The 21,880-nt window shown below is 33.7% G+C and overlaps 2 protein-coding genes across 5 annotated transcripts; one reads left to right on the top strand and one right to left on the bottom strand.

Annotated features, from left to right (window-relative positions):
* Nucleotides 1-344: 344 nt before the first annotated feature.
* LOC106788994 lies at nt 345-21,335 on the bottom strand. Of its 4 annotated transcripts, none has more exons than XM_014752764.1 (13): nt 21,093-21,335; nt 10,313-12,935; nt 10,137-10,227; nt 9,824-9,977; nt 9,530-9,677; nt 9,386-9,433; nt 8,624-9,275; nt 7,986-8,464; nt 6,372-7,881; nt 4,632-6,254; nt 4,209-4,446; nt 3,720-3,857; nt 345-3,606 (listed from the first exon to the last, which is right to left on the bottom strand). In XM_014752764.1, the coding sequence occupies exons 2-13, from the start codon at nt 12,595-12,597 to the stop codon at nt 3,140-3,142; spliced, it is 7,833 nt and encodes a 2,610-aa protein (XP_014608250.1). In that variant the 5' UTR covers nt 12,598-12,935; nt 21,093-21,335; the 3' UTR covers nt 345-3,139. The 4 variants fall into 4 exon arrangements, with proteins under 4 accessions (XP_014608250.1, XP_014608251.1, XP_014608252.1 ...); XM_014752765.1 differs by having other exon boundaries at nt 4,641-6,254; XM_014752766.1 differs by lacking the exon at nt 345-3,606 and having other exon boundaries at nt 4,123-4,446.
* On the top strand, nt 12,596-17,066 carry LOC106788990. Its single transcript, XM_014752760.1, has 4 exons — nt 12,596-12,814; nt 15,538-15,595; nt 16,109-16,207; nt 16,795-17,066. The coding sequence occupies exons 1-4, from the start codon at nt 12,596-12,598 to the stop codon at nt 16,971-16,973; spliced, it is 555 nt and encodes a 184-aa protein (XP_014608246.1). The 3' UTR covers nt 16,974-17,066.
* Nucleotides 21,336-21,880: the final 545 nt, after the last annotated feature.

Genomic DNA, 21,880 nt, shown 5'->3' with positions numbered 1-21,880 from the left:
TATTTGCATCTTATGGTACTAATTTTATTACAAAATATTGGCTAAAGTATAAGGGAATACCAAATGCCAAAAATATGTTTGTTTTGACTCTTAAATCGCAGCTAAACATAATGTAAACGGGGAGGAATATTTTTGTTTGTAGAGACAAGAGATCCATACGCAATTAGGAATTTGATAAAGTACTTTCATTAGATAGTACACATAAATATTTCAACTCAATTTTTACCTCTTATTTGCTAATCACAGATCTCCAAACTTTGATATATGCTTAAAATCTGATGGTAGAAAATTCTTCAGGAAGTGTATTTTTTGTTCCTATATGCGTATTAATTCTTACAATTTGCTTACTATTTTTGTCTTGACAATTCTCTTTTGTTTATTTTTTCTTCTTTATTTCCGATCCGTAAATTGTTCGATTTTTTGTTTTCAAAATTATTAAGTAAAAGTCCATGATAATAATATGAAGAAAATTTGAGTTTTAGCATTTCTATTACATTTGATAAAACGCATGTGTGTAATTTGTCATTAATAATCTAACCATATCGCAACATTTTTAAGAAATTAATGTTTAAATGGAAAAATGAAACATAAGTATTTATATAAGTTTACTAAAATAATCACCGGTACTGTAGTACTAAAATTAATTTGCTTATCCGCATTTATGACTCGAGGCATTCCATATTTTATGACAAGCGCATATCGATATATTGTTACATATGTAAATCATGAATAATTTTCGTTGTGTCTTTAAATATAATTTTTGTTTACTCTCTAATGAAACTGAATAATGTTAAATTAAAATAATACATTATTAATATTAGTTTAATTTATCAGAAAATTAGATAAATGAAATTTAAAAAATAATAATTTGATATACGTTTAAATATAATAACTAGTAATACAGTTATAATATATATACACAATTACGAATGAGCCAAATTTATACGAAGCTTTGTACACTTATTTAATTACATTGATGTGTACACTAGAATAGATATATTAATAATATTCGATACATAATTTACATTTCTAAATGAAATTATTTTATATATATATGTTAGGAGCTATTAAATTACATATTTATTTGTTCCACTAAGTATCTATTATTTTTTTTTGTATAGGTTTTTTAAACACACAGAATTGCACAATTATATACAATTCCATTGAAAACGCATCGAAAGACTACAGGAAAAATAAAATTAGTTACATTAAAAGATACAATTTTATCTTTGAAAAATCCTATATAAACATTAAACAAAAATTATACAACGATTTCTTTTCATAGAATAGCGCCTACAAATGTTTCAAAATCTTCTTAATTACTGTAATTCATTGTTAATATTTTTTTGTTAGAAATTTTCTCCTGCTTATTCTCAGCTTTGTACTTAGATGTGAGCATTAAATTTTAGGATATTAATTATCCCAAAATTTAACAACCTTGTTTTTCTACAAATTGTTTTCGTCAATCTTTTCTAAATTGAAATACAACAACTAAACGTTCGCGTGTTTTATTGATTCGCCGTAAAAATTAAAATAAGTAAGCACCTTTTCTTTATGTAGGTATGATATATATCTATATATTATTGTGAAGAAAACAACCGATATATAACAAGGACTTAGAACTTTTGTATAAAACATCATCCTATCAAGACAAACGTGTTCTCTTTAGACTTCTTAACATATAAAACAATTACGTCATGCTTGAAATATATTAATTTAGAAATACTTAGTATCTAAGGCCTTGTCTTTTTCTATAATATTAACAATATTCTTTTTTTTTTTCTCTTCTTCTTCTTCTTTAAGGCCATTACAGAAACAGACATGTGCCATAAAATATAAAAGCTCTAACAAAATTTATGAGAATATTTATGCCTAAATAAAACGCGAATGTGATTAAAAAAAAAAAAAAGAAAGAAAGAAAAAAAACTAATTAAATTTATAAACACATATTTCATATCGAATATATTATTTTCAATAATATAAATGAACTCTCTTGAAATGAAATTTCAACGTATTTATTATAACTAATTATCTAAGAATTTTACATTGATGAAATATAAAATATAGAGAAATCTGGACACAGCAAGTACTGGCTTTTGAAAGAGTACAACAACACAGCACAAGGTATTAATTATGTGTTATTAGAAGTCTATCGGTTAATCTAACAATTACGATTAAATAAAGATTTATATTATTATAATATTATGCATATATATGCAAGTAATATATACAATTTTAATTGAATAATGCAGACTCATAAGTGCACGTTATATATATGTGACGATGATAACTGTTCTTAAAGATTTCGATCAACGGATCTTTGATTTATCATCCATTTAAAAGAGATTCTAACTTTTTAAATATTATCAAAATTGGATTAATGCTACGTATAAACACTTTACGGCACCATTTTGGTGGTATAAAAAGTGCATACATTGGAATACACTTTTCTTTCTTTTTTTTTTTTTTTCCTTTTTTTTTTTCTCTCTTCATCTATTACAAGTAAGAGATGTTAAATATATTTATATCAACAGGTTTCAAACATATACTATCTAAAATGCATACGACTATATCTCGAAAATACTTAACTATTGCCATAGGCCACAGAAACCTGTTGAAATATTTTGAAAACCATCGAATTTGACCTCCCAGTATATTTCTGCGCATGAAAATTCTAAAAGCGTATAATAGTACCTACGTTAACAAGTCTCATATTTCTTAACTTCAGATATTCGCACATCCTACATGTCATTATTATTATTAATCTTTTTTTTTTTCGTCAATTTCTACGTATATAATACAATGTGATTTGTAGAATGAATTATGTTACTAATATACGCGTGTGCGTGTATACATATTATATTCACACGTATTCGCGAATACAAATTATTTCAAATAAATAATAATTAGAAGAAATTGTAACTTTTACGAGTATATTCCAAATGTGATGTTTATATTCATTTTAAATAGCTGCAAATTTCTTTTAATTCCATCACTATTAGCCATATATCAACAGAAAAAGAGAAAGAAAGAAAGAAAGAAAGAAAGAAAGAAAGAGAGCGCGTGCGAGCGTGAATGATAATTATTTATCATCACATTTTAACTAAAAATTGTTAAAAAGTACTACCGTTAATACCAGTTACGACCTTGGTGCAGGATGATTGAAAAAAGGTTTCTGCGTTTGAGCTGAAGTTGAAAATACATGAGGAGTAGTTCCGGACGTCGAAGTCGCTGAAGAAAATTTGGAAATTGGCACTGTCGTTGTAGTCGTTGGAATAAATTGCGGAGGATATGGATTTGAACCCGGTGGAGCTTGAGATGCTGCTTGAGGTACCAAAAATTGTACTGGTTTGTTGACAGTTCCTTGAGAAGTTACATTTGGGTATACTGTTTGCAATGTTGTTTGCGGTGCACTAAAATTGGAATACTGAGAAGGACAGGACTTATTAGCCTGGAACTGAGGATAATGCATAGTTGAAGATCCCGGTGGTGGTATATAAGGATGAGGTGGTAAATGTGGTAAAGGAAACGTAGGTGATGTAGTAGGAATTAAAGAGTATGGCGGTGATGTCCTACGAGCTTTTAAAATTGCTTCTGCAGTCAAACCTACAATAATAAACAAAAATAACAAGAACAAAAAAGAACATCGTACGAATATGTCTATTAAATAATATTTGACGTTAGCTTTATCGATTTAAAATGTCGATCTTTTTACTTACCATGTTTGCGAGCTCTTTCTTCTTCGTCGTCACTAAGAAATAATCCAAATTCACGCTTTAATCTTTCCGTTAAATTTTCTCTTTGACGTTCAACCAATGTTGGTGCTGCGGACCAACCAATAGTACCTTCTTCACTACCTAAATATAAATTATAAATATATTTATTAGATATACACTAAGAAATATGAGGAACTTCGGGTTATAACGTGCATGATTTTTTACTATCCTTTGATGATTCATAATTTAGAAATAAAAATGCAATAGATACAAATTTCTATTTGATATATTTGACTAATCCATATGGTCTCAAAGTTTTTACTTTCTTTCTTTCTTTTTCTTTTTTTTTTTTTTGTTTATACATTGATAGCCTAAGAAAACTTATAACTATTAAAAAAATACATACTCTAAAGTTGATATTGATGAATATCATGTAGACTGCAGATTAACAGGAATTGTGTACAATGTAAGAATCTGGATGCTCGTTATTACCTTTCTTTTCATCATTTTCAGCATTAGTGAAAAGTGGTAATGCAGTAATCCCTGGTAAATCAAGGGAAATTTTAGAACCTTCTTCGTCGGAACTAAGAGATGAAGTCCCACTGCTTGCACTATCTGATCTACCTCTTGCTTTATCCTTTTCTATCGTAGAAACATCATTAGATGGCTCCGGTTCTGGAGGTGTACCAGTCGATTGTTGTTTGCGTTTTCGATATTCGGATATTGATAGCTGCCAAACCAATAACAAATATAATATCGTTTTTTCAGTTTATCAATCTCTTAGAATAAATTCTCAATATTTTACTATAAAAAAAAAAAAAATACATATATAAATATATATATATATATATAAAAAATAATAATACAAGAATAAAAAAAAAAGGGGTGCAAACAGAAAATCTACTATAATCCTACCGTTCTAACCTTGCGCTTGACTGGCAGAGGAGCATTCGTAGAAGAAGACGGTACTATCAAATTATTTGGTACAACTGTTCTAGGATCTTTCAATCTTTTTATTTCTTTTGGTTGTACGTCATTTTGTTTAACAGAAACTTCATCCAAATGTGTTTCTTTATTGTTTTTACATTTCATTGATGAATCTTTAACTTCTCCTGTATTTTCAGGTGAAAGTGATCTGATATCTTTGTACGAGGTGGTAGTATCCTCATTATCAACTTTATTTGTAGATTCGTCAGATAATTCATCTTCAAGTTTAGCCTCTAACAATTCTCGTAAAACTGTCGACAACAGCATTGATTTATCTTCCCCATTTTTACATACTTCCTCGGCTTCCATATCGATCGTGGATTCGATGATAGCTGCTTCGAAATTTAATTGAGTTTTAGTGTTACTAGGGGGATCAGTTTTTTTTCGAATTCTTTCGCTCAACGGTGGTATTGATTGGAAAGGAGGTTCGGGAACAGATTCTGCATCCATGTTCGAGGAGGTTGACTCAAAAATAGATTCTTCGGATGATATAACGAAAGAAGAAGATGCTTGTTCTATTTTTTGAGATTCATTATTATTAGGTTTAACATTTACTTTAACTTCTTCCACGTTAAGATTTGTTAATTCGGAAGATTTACTTTTATATTCTGGGAAATTGTCTTCATTAGATGCGGCGAATAATTTAAACGGTTCGCAATATACATGTCCGTCATCCATGTCCCTATTATCTTCTGATTCGGAATCTTCTTTTGAACTTTCCATTAGTCCTTCTATGCCATCCATACTTTTATCCTTTTCCGAGCTTGTGTCTACTTTTTCTTTGTAATCGTTACCATCGTCTCCGGTTATTCTTTTCATTTGTGCTTCTACGTCAAATTCGTCGATCGAGGTATTATCCTCCGATCTCATTTCTGAATCTTTATTAATTTCTATCTGTCTATCATCCTCGTCAGCAGATTTTTCACGTTGCTCGTTAGAAATGTTCACGATGTCTGCTATACTCCCACCAAATTCTAATCTCATTTCAGCTACGCGCTGATTTAAAATTACGTCGGATTCCATTGCAACATTAGGCGAACTAAAATCTTCCATTTCCGTGTCAGGTTCGTTTTGATCAATAATTTCGACCGTTCCCTTCTCATTTATTTCTTCTTTTATAATATCTTCCTTTTTTATTAGCGCATTTTGTTGCACTTGAAAATCATGCATCATCATCGTCTCACGTTTAACAATTTTTTCTTCATTTTTAATCAACCCCGTAGGAGACAAATGGAGTTCTACTTTTGAATTAACATTGGCATCGAATATCTCGCTTTTTACGTATGATTCTTCATTTATCAAAGTTCCATCTTGTTTTATAGATCCTGTTTCTTCGATCTTAATGAATTCTTTTATTTCATCACTTTTTTCACTGTTACTATTTCCTTCAGTACTGAGATTGTTATTAGAAAGTTTGTCGCGATTGCACGTCAATTCTGATTTGTTAATACTATTTTTTACATTTTTTTCATTCGTGAATTCGGATTCATCGTGTTGTTCACCATTATGTTCCATTGTTGGTGACTGGGGCTGTTCAATAAAATGATATTCCTACAAAATAATATTACTTCAGTTAGTAGATTATAATATTCTATAATAGTATGATTATGCCTAATTGAAAAATTAAAACAAATGTTAATTAATTCAATAAATATGAATGTAACTTACTTCGTTGTTACATAAAGATCTATTAGTTGAAACAACTTCTGGAAGCAACATCGTTGGTGTAGTTGGTGGTGTATAATTATCAGAAGATAAACTTTCCCTAGCTATTCTCCTTTTTTTAGGTGGTGCCACCCTTTCGCTAGGGGGAGGACTTTCAGGCCGACTGTTTGGCGAGTCACATTCTTCGGAAATAGCTTGCCTCAACCATCTCTTTTTTGCAGATCCAGTTGAAACAGGACAAGCATTGTTTCCTGTAATCATTTGTTTTCGTTGTGGTGGAGAATCGCATATACCGGAAACAGAATTAGCAGCTTGAACAAGTGTGGCTAGACTCTTGGCCGCATAACTTTGAGTTAAAAATTCAGCGGATGGATCATTGGGTAATGAAAACTCTGATGACCTACAGAGAGGATTGACAACAGAGTTTTGCAAAGAAGTAGATGATATAGAAGTTATTGGCGTGACTTGAGGTATATTAGTTTGAGGTGGGTCTGGCGATTCCTTCAACCATTCATTCATCAGAACTTTTTTAGTTTTTGGAAATTTAAAACCAGGAGCTAAGGGCCCGACCGCTGCTGCAACAAGTAAACATGCTGAAGATAACGGTGTGGACGGAGTTGAACTTTGTGAACTACTGCTTGCACCGCTATCACATGTAGGACTTTTAACAGGTGTTGGTTGCTGTAAAGGTGGAGAACTTGGACCAGGTGTATTTGAATTAGCTAAAGCTAGTAACAGACCGGCGGCAGTCTGTATTCCTTGATGTCCTCCTCCCCCTGATGTACCAGTGGTCGTAGAGCCATCGTTTCCATTTTTTGCTGGCGTATTTAAATGTACAGAATATGATGCATCCCCGCTTGACGAACGATTTTGAGTAGCAAGCGGAGGTGATTGCATAGAATTACTCTCGTCGCCTGACGATACGTCAGAATCTGCGGAATTTAATCGTGTCCTCCTAGTACTTTGGGATTGCGAGGAAGTCCTTGCACGACCCTTCCTCTTTTTTCGTCGTAATGTTCTTTCAGAATTTTGCTGTTTTGTCTTGGCTTGTAAAACGACAGAATTATGACTGTCCTCGTTATCGCTGTGCGTACCACCCGACTCCTTTCTTTGCGCATTCCTTGCTTGAACTTCCTGCTTTCTTTGTTCTGCTTTTTCAAGTCTCTCAAAAGCTTTCATAATGGCTTCCATTTTTCTTTCCTCCCTTGTCATCTTCTTCTTATCCTTTTTCATCTCTTGTACAGTTGGCTGAGGTAAAGCAGGAGAAGTTTGGGATGATTGTGGTAGCGGTTGTTGTTGCTGAGTTGTTATTTGAGTTTCTTCTTTAGGTAGTTGACGTGTAACGGTCGTAGTACTACTAGTTGCAATAGTCTTTTTAGGCGGTGCTGTTACGGGTGTTGCCGTCGGCACTTGGGTCGTTAATGGTGTAACATTTGTACTGGAAACTGTAGGTACCGAATCGCTATCTTCGCATATTGTGTTTCGTCTACCTCGTCGTCTTCTTTCTCTACCACTATAAAAAACAAAAACAATAATAATAATAACAATACTGACAACAGTAATAATTATATTTAATATACAATAAATCTCTATTAATATTATACTATATATACTTACTCAGCATTTTCTACCACAGTCCCATTACTACCTCTTCTATTAAATTGATTTGTTGTTGTAAATTGGCATTCCCTTGTATTATTACATGCACAAGTCACCGGTATCACTGGGGAATTGGGATTAGGTGACAATAACAAATCGTGTGGCTCATGCCTAATAGTGATTTCAGCATTCTTTTCGATTGCCATACTTGTGACAATATACAAATGCAATGTTCCTTTTTCTATACAATGTTTTATTTCTGCATTAGGTTTACAGCTACGCCTCACGAATCTGGCATCGTTTCCATATGTTCTAGTATCTACGCATACTTCGGTACCATCCCGTGGTAACCGATAAAAGAATACAAAAGGCCCTGGTCTTTGAGCATGCTGTCTACCTTGAGGATGCGACGGTCTATGTTGCGTACTTAGCATATATTTTCCCCGTAATTCAACAACCGGAGTATTTGGTGATAGATACATAGTTGCAGCTAAAAACTGTTATACATAAAAATGATTATTTAACATCCCTTCTAAGATAATAATGTGGAATAGTAGAACAATCAAATTCTTATTAATTGAATTATATCGAGTTCATAAAAAAAGAAAGAAAAGAGAGAAAAAAGAAATAACATGCTAAATAATATATATACTTACTCTTAAGTTGTTGCTGTGCACATTGAGTCTGCATTTACCAGTGGCAATAACATTCATATTACTTTGTCTCAAATCACAATGAGTACCATTGACCTTTATACTAGATATTCTAGCTCTTAACTCAGGACTATAATGATTGGTCACTGCTTCTTCGTATCTTTCTATCCACTGTCTAAGCGGAGTCATGTTTGAACTACCCCATGCATCTTGAAATTCTTCTTCCTTTTCATCAGCGCTTCCTCTTCTTTTAGTCTTACGTTTTCCTGGACCTCGTTTGGTAGTCTCTTTCTTTCGTACCGCACTAGACTGTCTTGGATTCGAATCTCTTCTTTGTCTTTTTCCTACATTATTATTATTATTGTTGTTGTTGTTATTCAGTCTTCTTACTTGCGGTGGAGGATCTGATTTTCGTCTGGAAATTTGGTGATGCAATCGTTTCTTTTGAGTCTGATTTACACCAATATCGGTATCTACCGAACTTGCCGACGACGTGTCGGATGAACTATCCGAATTTAACAATTCTTCACGTTTACGCATTTGCAAAGTACGTGCCCTTTGTCTATCAACGCGTCGTGGTTTACAAATTTCACAAAGATATTCATCAGGAATGTTAGAACGATCTATCCCCATGCAGTCCACGTGCTGCCAAACTCTGTAAAATTAGAAATTCATTTTTTATATACACATACGATCTTATATGCATATTTTATTTTTAATAAAATACAAATATACAATTAGGAATAATAAATTGTTTAAACGTACAAGCAACGATCACAGCATATCATATATCCATCATCATGTTCAAAATCACTGAAAATTAATATAAGAAAAGTAAATTTTTATATATATTTATATATTATTTATTATATAATAAATATTTATATATATATTAGAAAATCCTTTTACCATATACATCTAGTAACACTATCCTCATCATCACCTTCACCCTCAGCAGCAGTTTCTGTTTCTTCACCTTCCGGTTCTACTTCGCGTCCGGGTTCACTGCTGATTGCACTAGCTGCATCATCCTCCACATTACTGCTATTATTTACAACTAAAACAAACAAAAAAAAACACATAAAAAGATTTATTAATATACGACCATAATCATTACTATCAAAAAATGTAATAAATACGTTTGTGCTTAGAAATAGACGCGTGTAAACTTTATTAGTTATTTCTAATTGTTTCATATTTTACCTTGTCCATATAAATAAGAATGTTGAGAAGTAGTAGTAGAACTTCCTGCTCCGTTAATGGCCTGCTGTTTAGGATGAGGAGGTGGTGAAGGAGGTGGCGGTGTTCGCGGTGGTGGTGCACCATAATTATGATCTTGTAAGACGAACTGGAGACACTACAATTAGATAATAAGTTGTTCAAGCCAAATGAAATTATTTATTAATTGATGATAAAGGTTCATGTCAATGTCTGACCGACAGATGACAATATCTGATTTCGAACTGAAAGTAGTAGAAATAATCGGACGTTTCATAACTAATGACCCTAATATTACCTCGTAAGGTAAGGGCATTCTTCTAATTGGAGATTTTGGTGGTGTTTTCTGTATCTCTTCTACTTTCAATAAGCACGAATCTGCTTCCATTCTAAAATATAATAAATTATTCCATTAGATTAATCTAGATAAATTTAAGATTTTATACAAATAATACAAAATGATGGAGTACTTACTTGTTATCTAAATCTTCATTTACTTCTGTATTTGTTGTAGAGAGCAAAGTTTTTATTTGTCCCGTTTGCGTTCTACCTTGTTGCGAATATTGCGATGCCATAATAAGCTGTTTCTGTTGTATAGCTTGTTGCTGAACTTTAATAGGAGAACTCTTATGCACTAACATATTTTGCATAACAGTCTGTTGAGGAAGTAACGTTTTTATACTCGTTTTCTGCGATACCGATGTCATCAATCCTTGATTCTTTATCGCAGTAACATTATTTGAAGAGCTTTTAAATCCTGACACTTTCTGGGCATGATTCCTTTGAGCAGGTTTCTGAGGTGGAATAGTTTTAATACAACCTGGTTGTTTTTGGGTATTCTGTGGACCAATTACATTCTGTTGCTGTTGTATGATTTTAACTGGTTGAGAATTATTATTTCGGTGTAAAGATTGTTGAAGAGAATTCTGAGAATTTGGCGATTTTATAGTATTTGTTATCTTTTGTGGAATAGTTTTTAAATTTCCTTGCTGCAAGTTTTGCGCTTGATTTTTGGATACACCTACTCTCATAACCATTTGTTGTTGCTGTTGTTGCTGCTGTTGTTGCATCTTTGAATTTACTATAGTTTGAGTTTTATGATTACTCGGTATCGTGGTTATAGTAGACACCTTCTGATGTATATTTGTAATATTATGATTTCTTTGAATATGTGGTGTCGTGGTAACTGTTTGCTGTTTCTGTGTAACATGTTGTTGCTGAGACGTTTGTAATAATTGCGGTTGCAATTGCGTCGACGTTTGTACATGAGATTGTTGCGATTGCGATGCTCCCCCCTGTTGTTGCTTGCTCGCAATGGGAGCATTTGAATTATGTGGAACCTTAGAGATATTAGGTACACTATTACTCTTACATACGTTTGTTATAGTTTGCACTCGATTCGAAGTGAGAGCCGTCAAAGTTTGAGATTTGTTCAACGCAATTGCAGATTGCGATCTTTGATGCTGTGATGATTGAGACTGTTGTCCTTGTTTCTGCAATTGTGGTGGCTGATGTTGATTTTGTATCTGTCCACTAATTTGTGACTTCTGTATACCACCTACGGAATTATTAGACTTTTGAACATTATTCTGTCTTTGAATAGGCAATGACTTTTGTTGCTGTCCCTGGACCTTTTGTAACGCTGGCGGTACCTGCTGATTATTCTGATATTGCTGATGCTGTACTTTGTGATTTGTATGATTAGTTACCAATTGCTGACCTGCTGTCTTTTGGTTATTATAGACCTGTGACATTTTTGGGGAATTCGTCGAATTAATAGATTGGACTTTTTGTGATGAAGTACTAGTTTGGATTCGCTGCACATTAGCATTGTTAAAAATTTGATTAACCGTGAACTGCGTTCCTTGAGCAGTAGAGGCAAGTACTTGGGATTTTTGAATAGCTTGAAACCTCGATACCGTATTACGTTGTACCATAGTAGGATTACTGAGGTTTGCTACAGCTTTAACTTTCTGTAAGTTAACCGTCTGAGGTTGCCCATTGAGGTTAGATCCTTTTACTTGTATCCTTTGTATATTAGGAATATTCGTAGCCGTTGTAATAGTTTTTACAGTGGCGGTATTAAGGATTTGTTGGGGCGAGATTTGTTGAAATTTCGTATGCACATTCGTCGTTTGTAAATTACCGACCGTCGTTGCTTGTTGCTTTTTCGAACTAGCATCGGTTACGGATGCGGTGTTTTGTGTTTGTGTTTTAGATTGCTGATTGTTCTGTGTACATGCAGCTGCCTGCATAGGATAGACATGTGCGACACTGGGCGAGGGTAAAGATTGCGAGTTGACTGATAACTGTGTGACAATTGAGGAAGCATTTAACGTTAAGGGCTGATTTATATACGCTGTACACGGGGATTTTTGTGATATCACACGAGTTGTCGAAACTTGGGTAGTATTCGTTTGAGAAGAACTGCTAACCCTCTGAGATACTTCTTTATTAGTTTTATTAACGGGATACGAAACACTTACTGATTTAACATTTGATAGCGATATTGAGGAATGGGTTACTGCTATTTTGGGTACGTTTGTCACTTCAAGACACTGTAGTACTTGGGGATTATTACTATCGCTATTGTCGTCGTTCATTGCGACTAAGGTATTTGCCGTAGTAGTAACGCCAATAGTTAATGGCGACGTTAATTCTTGGGTATCAATTAACATGGACGAAGATGCGGCGCTGCCGTTTTTTGTTTTATCGTCGGAATTGTTTTCCATTGCGTCCAATTGTAATACAAAACTCATGGTGGCTTCAGATCCTGGTGCACCCTGTTCAAAGGCAACCGCTGTTGCTGCTGCATCTTTCTTTTTATTCGCATTACTTTCATTACTTTCGCTACATTTTTCACCGGTTGGGGATACCACCGGGGGAGGTGGCCCGGGTTTTGGGGATAGTTCCTCCCCACTCCCACCTGTGCCACCCCCGGATAACTTGATCACCGATGGGGTCGACGTTTTGAAGGCCTTTCGATAACGTTCAATGAAAATTTGAAGAAGTGAGTATCGTCTGGCTTTCTTTTTTTAACCTTTGATTTAAATAACGAACTTTTCGATTCTGCTATTTGAGGATTATTGACCATAAGCTGAAACAAAATACAATTATTCTTTTAGTACATATGATAGAGGCCAATTGTTATATCGATTCATCAAGAATAAAACTTTACAAAGTGGGAACAATACTTCTTTAGAAAATCTTTAGGTTGCTAAAGAAACGAATAGGTTCCACACACAAAGAAGTTTAATAATTCAAACAAGAAAGTCGCGCCGCGTTTGAACTTATCGATCCCAAAAAAATGCTTTTTGCGCGCAAAGAATATTGTAAATAGACTAAACAATCATTCCCATTTTCAAGAGTTTGTTTAAACGAAACAGTGAAACGCAATCATATATGTTACATATTATACAATGTATAAAGCTAATAAAAAAATACAAAAAAGGTACCGTTATGTTACTCTGATTGGTACGACCTTCCATTGATAATTGTTCTCCTATCTACGTCATTAATATTTTCATGATACAAATTCTTTTTATTTATTATTTTTTTCAAATATAATAATTTTGCATAGCTTATTATTCCTTTTAACTCGTACAACTTCTTCTAAGAAAAGTATGTACCTATAAACACAATCATACATGTTGTATATATATAGATCATCGATTGTATTGCGACTTAAAATCTAGATAAATAGATAGATAGATAAATAGATAAAGAGAGAGAGAAAGAAAGAGATCGTGACTATAACTACGACGTAGTTATTGCTATAGTTTACCATCGACGAAAGCAAACGAGAACGTTACTTTAAACCAAAGTTATGCGTTCTATCGCACACTGACTGACTTAATTTTAACCGAAGAACTTACGAAATCCAATGATTGCTGCATTACCTCGGATGCCAGAAAATATCACTGAAATTCAAGCCCATGCATCCACTCTCAATTGAAACAAATTTTCTACTTCGTATTTAAAATCTTTTCTTATTCTAAATATAAAAGGAAAATCATATCGCGCATGTGGTAAACAAGGTACTTATTTCATGCCAATTGTAGATTCTATAATAATCGAAGAAAACTTATGAGACTTTAAAGCAGTGATCTTTGATACCTACTTTCTTTTAAATATTTATTATCGTCGAAGATAAAACAATTCTTTGATTGGAAATATAAGAAGAAAGATTCAACAAATTTGAATTGTTCATATTATAAGCCGCCATTTTGAAATAAATAATTGGCGGTAATCTGTTTGAAATAAAATAATTGGTATTTAGATTAATTGTGAACAAGTGGTTGTGACAAAATTGGATGAAAATAAATGAAAATAATCCTACGTTGAGATTAGATCATCTGTGAATTTCAAAGTCATCGATTTCCAATAAAAATTCGGATATACCCTTTCAAGCCGCCATTTTGAAATAAAGAATTGGGGGTACCTGTTTGAAATAGAAATATAATAACTGGTATTTGTGGATTATAATTGACAGGATTGGATGAAAATAAATGGAATTAATCCTACGTTGAAATTGGATCATCTGTGAATTTCAAAGTCATCCATTTATAATCGAAAAATTCGGACATACTTTTTCAAGTTTGCAAACAAACAGAACTAATAATCTCATCATTAGTGAATGGCGCGAAACAAGAGAAGCTTCCACCCGAATCCGCGGTGAAGCGCAACGGGACGATATCGTGCGACGTTGCACACGGGGACTCTCAACTTGTATTCTTCTAAGTTGGCAGCAATGGGATTTATACAGCGACCTACTTGGCGTACCACGACCCTCAACATTGATTCAATGCAAACCAAAATTATTTTCCAACTGATTATTATATACTTCGATGTATCGTAAGACATATCACTTCCGTTCTTTATTATTGTTTCTAAATATTTCTTAATTCAATTATGTCAACAGATAGACGTACGCTTGCTAAATTAATAATTCAAATAGCGCTATCGATTTAATTCCCAAGGACGACAACGGAATAAAAACAAAATTAGTGACAATGATTGATCTGCAATAAATGAAACTAGATTTAAAAAAGAAAACTACAAAATAAACATATGGCAACATCTTTGAAACATACGGAAACGAATTTAAAAAAAAACAAAAGAAAATGTAAATAACTTGTTCAAATCACGAAGAGTTACCCGCCATTTGTTTAATCGATATAAAAATATCGATAGTCGACATACGAAATTAAAAATCGATTGGTATGAAATTTAGTCGAGTCTTCCATTCTCTTCAACTCGTCATCATTGTTGTATGTTGAAACAACGGTGGTTACAAGAAAATGGTGTTGCGATCTCGCGTCCCATAGTCGCGCCTGCGCAGAACAACGACGACAACGACTCCTCTCGATGCATTCCATTGGACGTGTAAGCTCAACTTGATTATAAACAAACTGTACCGATGTAATAGTCTCTGCATGATTAACTCTGTAAATTATCACGTGCCTGTGTTCAAATTAGTACAAATTACGTTTGCACATAGATATCGAAGAAATTACTCCAGATAAAAAGTAACAAGCTTAACGTTCGTTCATTTTCTCAAAGGAAAAGAAAACAAAAGAAAAGAAATCCGGAATTTCCCACAATAACGTTGCTCTACTACAACTGCTGCGCGTATTGCGCAACCGGAAATAAAGAATTCTTCTTTACCGACTGTAATTAATTAAATTCGTTGCTCGTAGATTTGTATTTTGCCGCCTAACGCTAAAAGTAAGAAGTATTTTAAAAGCACATTAAGAGGTAAATAAGACGCGTCGTAATAAAAAAAAAAAAAAACAAATACGCGCGAGTGTACCGCTCGAAAAGCAGTTACGCGTGCGCAAATAAATACCTATACACAAAATAATAACATTCATGCATTCAGTGGTGGAACATACAAATATGTTAGATGGATATCTCTTTTACGTTATAAGAGACAGAAAGTAAGAGAGAGATAACTAGCGAGTGTATTCAACAATCCCAGCATTACCCATGGTAACCGCAGCTAACGCAACCGATGCGCCATATACTATCCCCCACCACCCCTCCCGAACCCCATTTAGCTATCCCAAGCGGCCATAGTTGAGCGGCTAGTTCTACGTCGTTAAATAAACGTTTGGTATCTTGCTTTCTTCTTCCCCTTCTTGCTACGACCTCCTCTTTCTCCTCCTCCTACTATTTCTCTTTTTATCCTTTCGCTGGAAACTTCAATGCGCTCTCCTCTCTCTTTCTTTTTGCCTCCATCTTTTTTTTCCTTTTTCTTTTTTTTTCTAGCGAGGGAGAAGAACACGAGCGCGCAACATGCAGTGAGCCGTATACAAAGGTCTGATTGCTGGACACCCGGTGAAATATGCCAGTCTCCACCAATAACCGGTATCTTTCTTTGCTTTCTCTATCTATCTCTCTCTAACTCTCGTTCTTCCACTGAACTTGCTCTCTCTCTCTCTTTTTAACTTACTTATCCTTCTTTACTCTCTTTGGCTGCTGCTGCTGCGCTGAGAGAGTGCGAGGGAGAGTAAGAAGAGAGTTATAAGAGCGGTAATCCGAGAGGGGAAGGATGCAAGGATTGAAGAGGAGTAGAAGGAGGAGGAAATAAAAAAGAAAAAGAAAAAGAAACGATACACTGGAGGAGAGAATGGTGATGGCGAAAAGAGGCAGCAATGCTGTGCATCGGATGGTGATATTACACCGATGACGGCACCCTTTTCCTTTTCTTATAAACTTTATGAAATATCGACACTTTCTTTCATCCTTCTCTCTCTCTTTCTCTATATAAAACTTTAATCAGGATAAATAAACATCATTGGTTAATGAATTGCTTTTTCATTTATATCGCAAACGTTTAATATTCCCGCGTAATTGGTGTTGTACATATATAAGATTATTTAACACACAAAAAAAGAAAATATCTGTTTGATCTCTTTATATTTTATTTCCCTTTCTTCTTTTCTTTTTCATAGACAATGAAGTTGTTTCTATTGATGTTGGATTACTATACTCTAACGTCATTCATTATCGTACCCCAGGGAACGGACGGTTTTTGACTGCGGGGATTCTATGGATTAACTATTTAGGAATGCGAGCAGACCGCAGGAATGAAGGAAATGAACTGAGAGGAACGAATCTAGTAACATTATGAAGGCACATAATAGGTTCATTATTTTAACAATTCTTTATAGATAGAGAAAATTACGAATGAGAAAATGAAATAAATAATCGAGTATAAAAAATACGTGTTTCGTGAAAATTGTAAAAGAGCCGTAACATGAAAGAGACAGAGGTTGAGATTACCTGTCCTCCATCGAGAAAGCAAATTCGCAGGCGCAGGTTACGTGGGTGTTTCAGTGGAAAGGTGGAAGAAGAGGAGAGGAGAGGAGAGAAGAGGACAAGAGAGTGCATTGTAGTAGTGAGTCTTCGCTATTACATCCAAGGTTAACTCTTCGCGAGCGCAACATTTTTCTTCCTCCTCCTCCTCCCCACTCCTCCACCTATATACAAGTGTTTTTTTGCAGAGAACTTATGCAGTTTTCTCCTTCCTTCTGCTGTGTTTCTCCTACTCCTACTACCAATCATTTATTATATACACAAATTTTATTGCAATAGATACTTCTATATATTATTTAATGTTAATAATTCCCTATGATACTTCGTTTCTTTTTTTAGAAAATCGTTTAAAACTGCTGTAAATACAATTCTGCGGAACGATGAATGGAAAAAAGGAAAAAATTCAAAGATAGGACTACTACTACGTAAAATGAAAAAGCATGCGAAAGAGACGCGCGCTCGCGAGCGTTTGTAAACACTGATAAGCAAGTATTGCAAGTGTCTATTTTATCTTAACGACCCTATTAGATTACAGTCGAATACAATGAAAGATAAAAAGAATATTCGCTCGGTATTATTCGTTAACTTTATCAAACGAGACATTTATCCTACAATGTAGTATTATGTACGATATTATCACGAGCTAATCCTTCATGCATGTACTTTGAAAGGTTACGTTTCTAAAATCTCCCATTACAACAAGCTGCTAACAAATTAAACCCCATATGAGATGAATCGATCATCTTTCTATCTTGCTAAGATACAATAAACTTAAATGCATATTTCTTAATGCATTAGCGCTCCTACGTAAAGTTACTCTTCTAATAAACAAGCGAACCATTAATAAGTTCTGACGTCATCTCGAAGAAACGCATCAGCGCAATATAATAAACGCAAAAAAGCTAGATCTTCAGTGAGATCCGCAAGCAGTAGCAGTTATCTCATCACTAAATCTGAACGAAAATCTTCCTCTCGGAGATCTTTAAAGTGAAACAACACGATGGTAACAATTCTACGTTATCTATCTATACCTATACCTATATATATATATATTTATATGTATAGAGAAAGAGCGGGAATTTTGAATCGCGCATTAAACAGCGAATAATAATGAAAATAAATTGGAACTGGGGATGCACACAAAGGAGAGGCGCGATAATATTAATTTACATGAATCAATGGGGACAAACGTCGTTGCTTTGAGTCAGGTCGAGGCCGAGTGCCGCGGGGGCAGCGAATGCACGATTTCTCTCTCTTGCCCCTGGGTCTTTTCCTCGCCCACCCTCTGACCGCTTTGCTTCCCCTAAAACACCACCGACCGGTGCAGCACAAAACCGTTGCGCTCTGGCTGCTGCTGCTGGTTGCTTCGCCTACAAATTTTCGCATGGATCACACGCATTCGGTGTGTCGCGCGTGCTCGTCAATCCATGTGAACTTCTCTCTTGCGGTCGATACCATTTTACCTCGCAACCGACGAATGCCAACCCACCGTCGACCGGAGCGCGTCAAACCTCCCTCCACCCTTGCCCTTACCCTACTGCTCCATCCCTCCCACCCTTCGTCCCTCATTCGTGGTCCCCTACCCAGCCCAGTTAAAGTGCAGCATTCTCCCCTCTTTGCACTTCACTTCCACTACCCTCTCCGGAACATCCTCTATCTCCGCCCACTATGCGCTACGCGCCTCTTCTGAAGATGTATCCTTTAAAACGACCGATTTAAATTTCCACTGCTACTAGCGAGAGCAAAAGAGAAAGAAAACAAGAAAGAGAGAGAGAGAGAGATATTGTGAAAAACCGTAAAACGTAAAAATAGGACACACTATTGAATTGTATCTATAGAAAAGAGAAAACGTATGTTTAGATGTAACTATATAGTACAATATCCTTTTTGCGTTCCTTAATACATATTTTTTTGTACATTCTTCTAATTTGCATATCTTCTATACATGTATGTAATTGTATCTCAATAATTTATGTGTCCCATTATCAATGATTTATTGTTCGGTATAAAACAATGATGAAAAGAGGAAAAAGTTGAACGGTATTGCAAAATAAGGAAAAAAGAAAGTATATTACTATACTTCGTTGTTTTTACGTAAGTCGGTATATCATTGATCTAACGTAACAAAAGATCGGAAACTCAAATTAGGAAGAGATTTTTTTTTGAGACATAGATTAAGTGAAACATAAGAAGGGCAAAAGAAAAGAAACAATAAGGTTGTTCTAAACGAAACATTTCGATAGATCAAAGAAAATAATACGAAAGGACAAATGACGGTTAGTGAAATGAAGAAAAAGTTATTGAATAGAGAGATTAAAAATAAAATAATAGAGAAATATAAAATCGGAGAAGGAAACGAAAAGAGATTGCGTGAAAGCTGTGGAATGGAAGAAGTAAGAGGGGAAAGGGGAGGAGTAGTTGCTGATAGGTGGCGGGTAAGAAGGGAGTCCGACAAAATGGCCGTTAAAAGGCGAAAACAGCGCCGTCTGGTTAAATTTTTTTATTCCCGCCGACTTCTCTCTTCGGAATCATATATGAATTTTCAGCAAGAAATAGGTTAGAATTTTTGTTAATACGCATTTCTAATAAACTAAACAAATTTTGGTTAACTTAATTGATATCACAATTAATGTAACAGATTGCGTCTCACATTTGTTGAATATTAGTATTTGAAAATGTATGTGAGAGTAACTAAATATCAAGGTGTTATATAGTAAACAATTTTTTTGTTTTTAAATAAACATCTTATCACTTAACATTTAAAGTATAGAAAATAATCTTTCCATATTTTTTAATACTCACATACACATTACAAATAAATTTATGTATTAAGTATAATGAACACTGCACAGATTGTATAATTTCTAGGATCGACTAGACTGAGTTGAAATAAAAAATATTACAGTCTTAATAACTTATGTTTATTGTTTCTGAAACTATTTACCTTTTATGACATTACAATGTACCACATTATATACTATGGTTAGCTGAAAGATTTCATATGTCAAGTATGTTGCTCAATATGTTGTAAAGTAACGAGTACATCACTTCAATATATGTAAATTAATAAACTCACTGTGAAAAACATAGACAAAAGATATAATTAGAAATAATTATCCCATAGGAAATTACATATATTTTTCCAATGGAAATGAAAGGAAACTACGGTAACACTCTAATGCACATATATAATTAATTTATACTTCGTAAACTGTTCTAGAATAATATTTATATAAAAAAATAATCCAAACAACACTGTTTCATATTCTTTCAAGAAAATAGAGTTTATAAAATTACTCACAAGTTGACATAATGAATCTATCAATGTACTAAATCCGCGTGAAAGAACCCCGAAATAACTGAGAATAAATCTGCTAGTATATAAATAACATAATAGACAATAATTATTTTTAATATGTACATTGAAAATATTTAAAGTTGTAAGTATATAATGTGGTTGACCTGCCCTCGCTCACCATTTTACCAGCCATTGTTGCCACCATTACGGAATAGAAATCGTAATTAACAGATATATTTTGTCAAAATCTTATCTTCATAATAATCTGCAATATTTATTTAATAAACTATCCGATAAAAGTTTAACACATTAATATTTCAATGTTCTTTCAAACTTTTTTGGTTATAGAAAGCATTAAAAAAAAGTACGCATGTTGCCGATAAAGAAACGGTTCAAATAATAAAAGATCGAACAATGCCTAATGAATAAATAGTTGATCGTTGATACGTAAAAAAATATATTACGTTAAATAAGATTTTAATGTCATCTAAGATATTATCCGTCATAAGTTCGATGTTCCAAATTAAAAAACTATTTAAAAATGATATTAAATAATGCCGAATAATGAAGTAATGCAATTACAATTTCTAAACCGTTCTAAAGTATTAAAAATATCGAAAAAAAACCATCGCTTACCTTAATATGACAGGAATACAGAAGCTCACTCGAAACTTAGATGTAAACACAAGCATTTTTTAACGGAACTAACACCAAGGCAGCTTAAATAATCAAGGAGAAAACACTTTTTACATCTTGGACGACGTTATTTCACTATCCTAAATTTTATTACGTTATTAAATACCGGAATAAATACAAGAATTCGCGATCTCTTCGGAAAACATCCATCGAAAACTAAAGATGGCAGCCATACTTCTGTACAAAACAAAGGTTTACATCCACGGACTCGCAAGCAATGAAGCCTCGAACCCAAAAGCTTCCGGCGCTGCTATCGGCGCGCCAATTTCAATTCTACCAACACACGAATCCTTATTTTCATGTTAGTACGAATACTTTGTACCTTTTAACACTTTTAAATAAATTTATTTTAACAAAAATAATCTATAATAAATAAGTATAATTTAAATTAACTAATATTACTTCGATTAAAATATTGAAAATAATTACAAATTAATACACATTATTACTCCCAGATGGCATAACGATCAATTGCATCTACACAGTTGCCATCTATCGTATTAAATTTGTGCAAGATGACAACTTAAAGAAAATTGCAATAAAAATTAAGCGAACTTTTTGTACATTTCAAAATTGATGAACTTTCTGAATAAAAACATATATTCTTTGTACATCCCTTTATAACTTTATTGACTTGATAGATTATGCGTTTAACATTTATCTTTGTCTAAATTATTATTTTAATAAAACCAATATATCTGATAGATGTCATTTAAAATACGTTAAAT

The sequence above is a fragment of the Polistes canadensis genome, unplaced genomic scaffold (genome assembly GCF_001313835.1).
Source record: "Polistes canadensis isolate GaletaPanama2010 unplaced genomic scaffold, ASM131383v1 scaffold_160, whole genome shotgun sequence".
Taxonomy (NCBI): Eukaryota; Metazoa; Arthropoda; class Insecta; order Hymenoptera; family Vespidae; genus Polistes; species Polistes canadensis.
This window is presented reverse-complemented; position numbering and strand designations above follow the sequence as displayed.

What these genes read in the sequence shown, in the direction of transcription:
- LOC106788990 (XM_014752760.1), top strand. Translation starts at nt 12,596, where the DNA reads ATGGTGGCTTCAGATCCTGGTGCACCCTGTTCAAAGGCAACCGCTGTT. An exon ending in ATGGGGTCGACGTTTTGAAG is followed by an intron (nt 12,815 to 15,537) that starts GCCTTTCGATAA and finishes CGTTGCTCGTAG; the next exon opens with ATTTGTATTTTGCCGCCTAA. An exon ending in TTTTAAAAGCACATTAAGAG is followed by an intron (nt 15,596 to 16,108) that starts GTAAATAAGACG and finishes TTTTTTTTCTAG; the next exon opens with CGAGGGAGAAGAACACGAGC.
- LOC106788994 (XM_014752764.1), bottom strand. Translation starts at nt 12,597, where the DNA reads ATGAGTTTTGTATTACAATTGGACGCAATGGAAAACAATTCCGACGAT. An exon ending in TGCACAGCAACAACTTAAGA is followed by an intron (nt 8,465 to 8,623) that starts GTAAGTATATAT and finishes TATGTATAACAG; the next exon opens with TTTTTAGCTGCAACTATGTA. An exon ending in AGAAAGAGCTCGCAAACATG is followed by an intron (nt 3,607 to 3,719) that starts GTAAGTAAAAAG and finishes TTATTATTGTAG; the next exon opens with GTTTGACTGCAGAAGCAATT.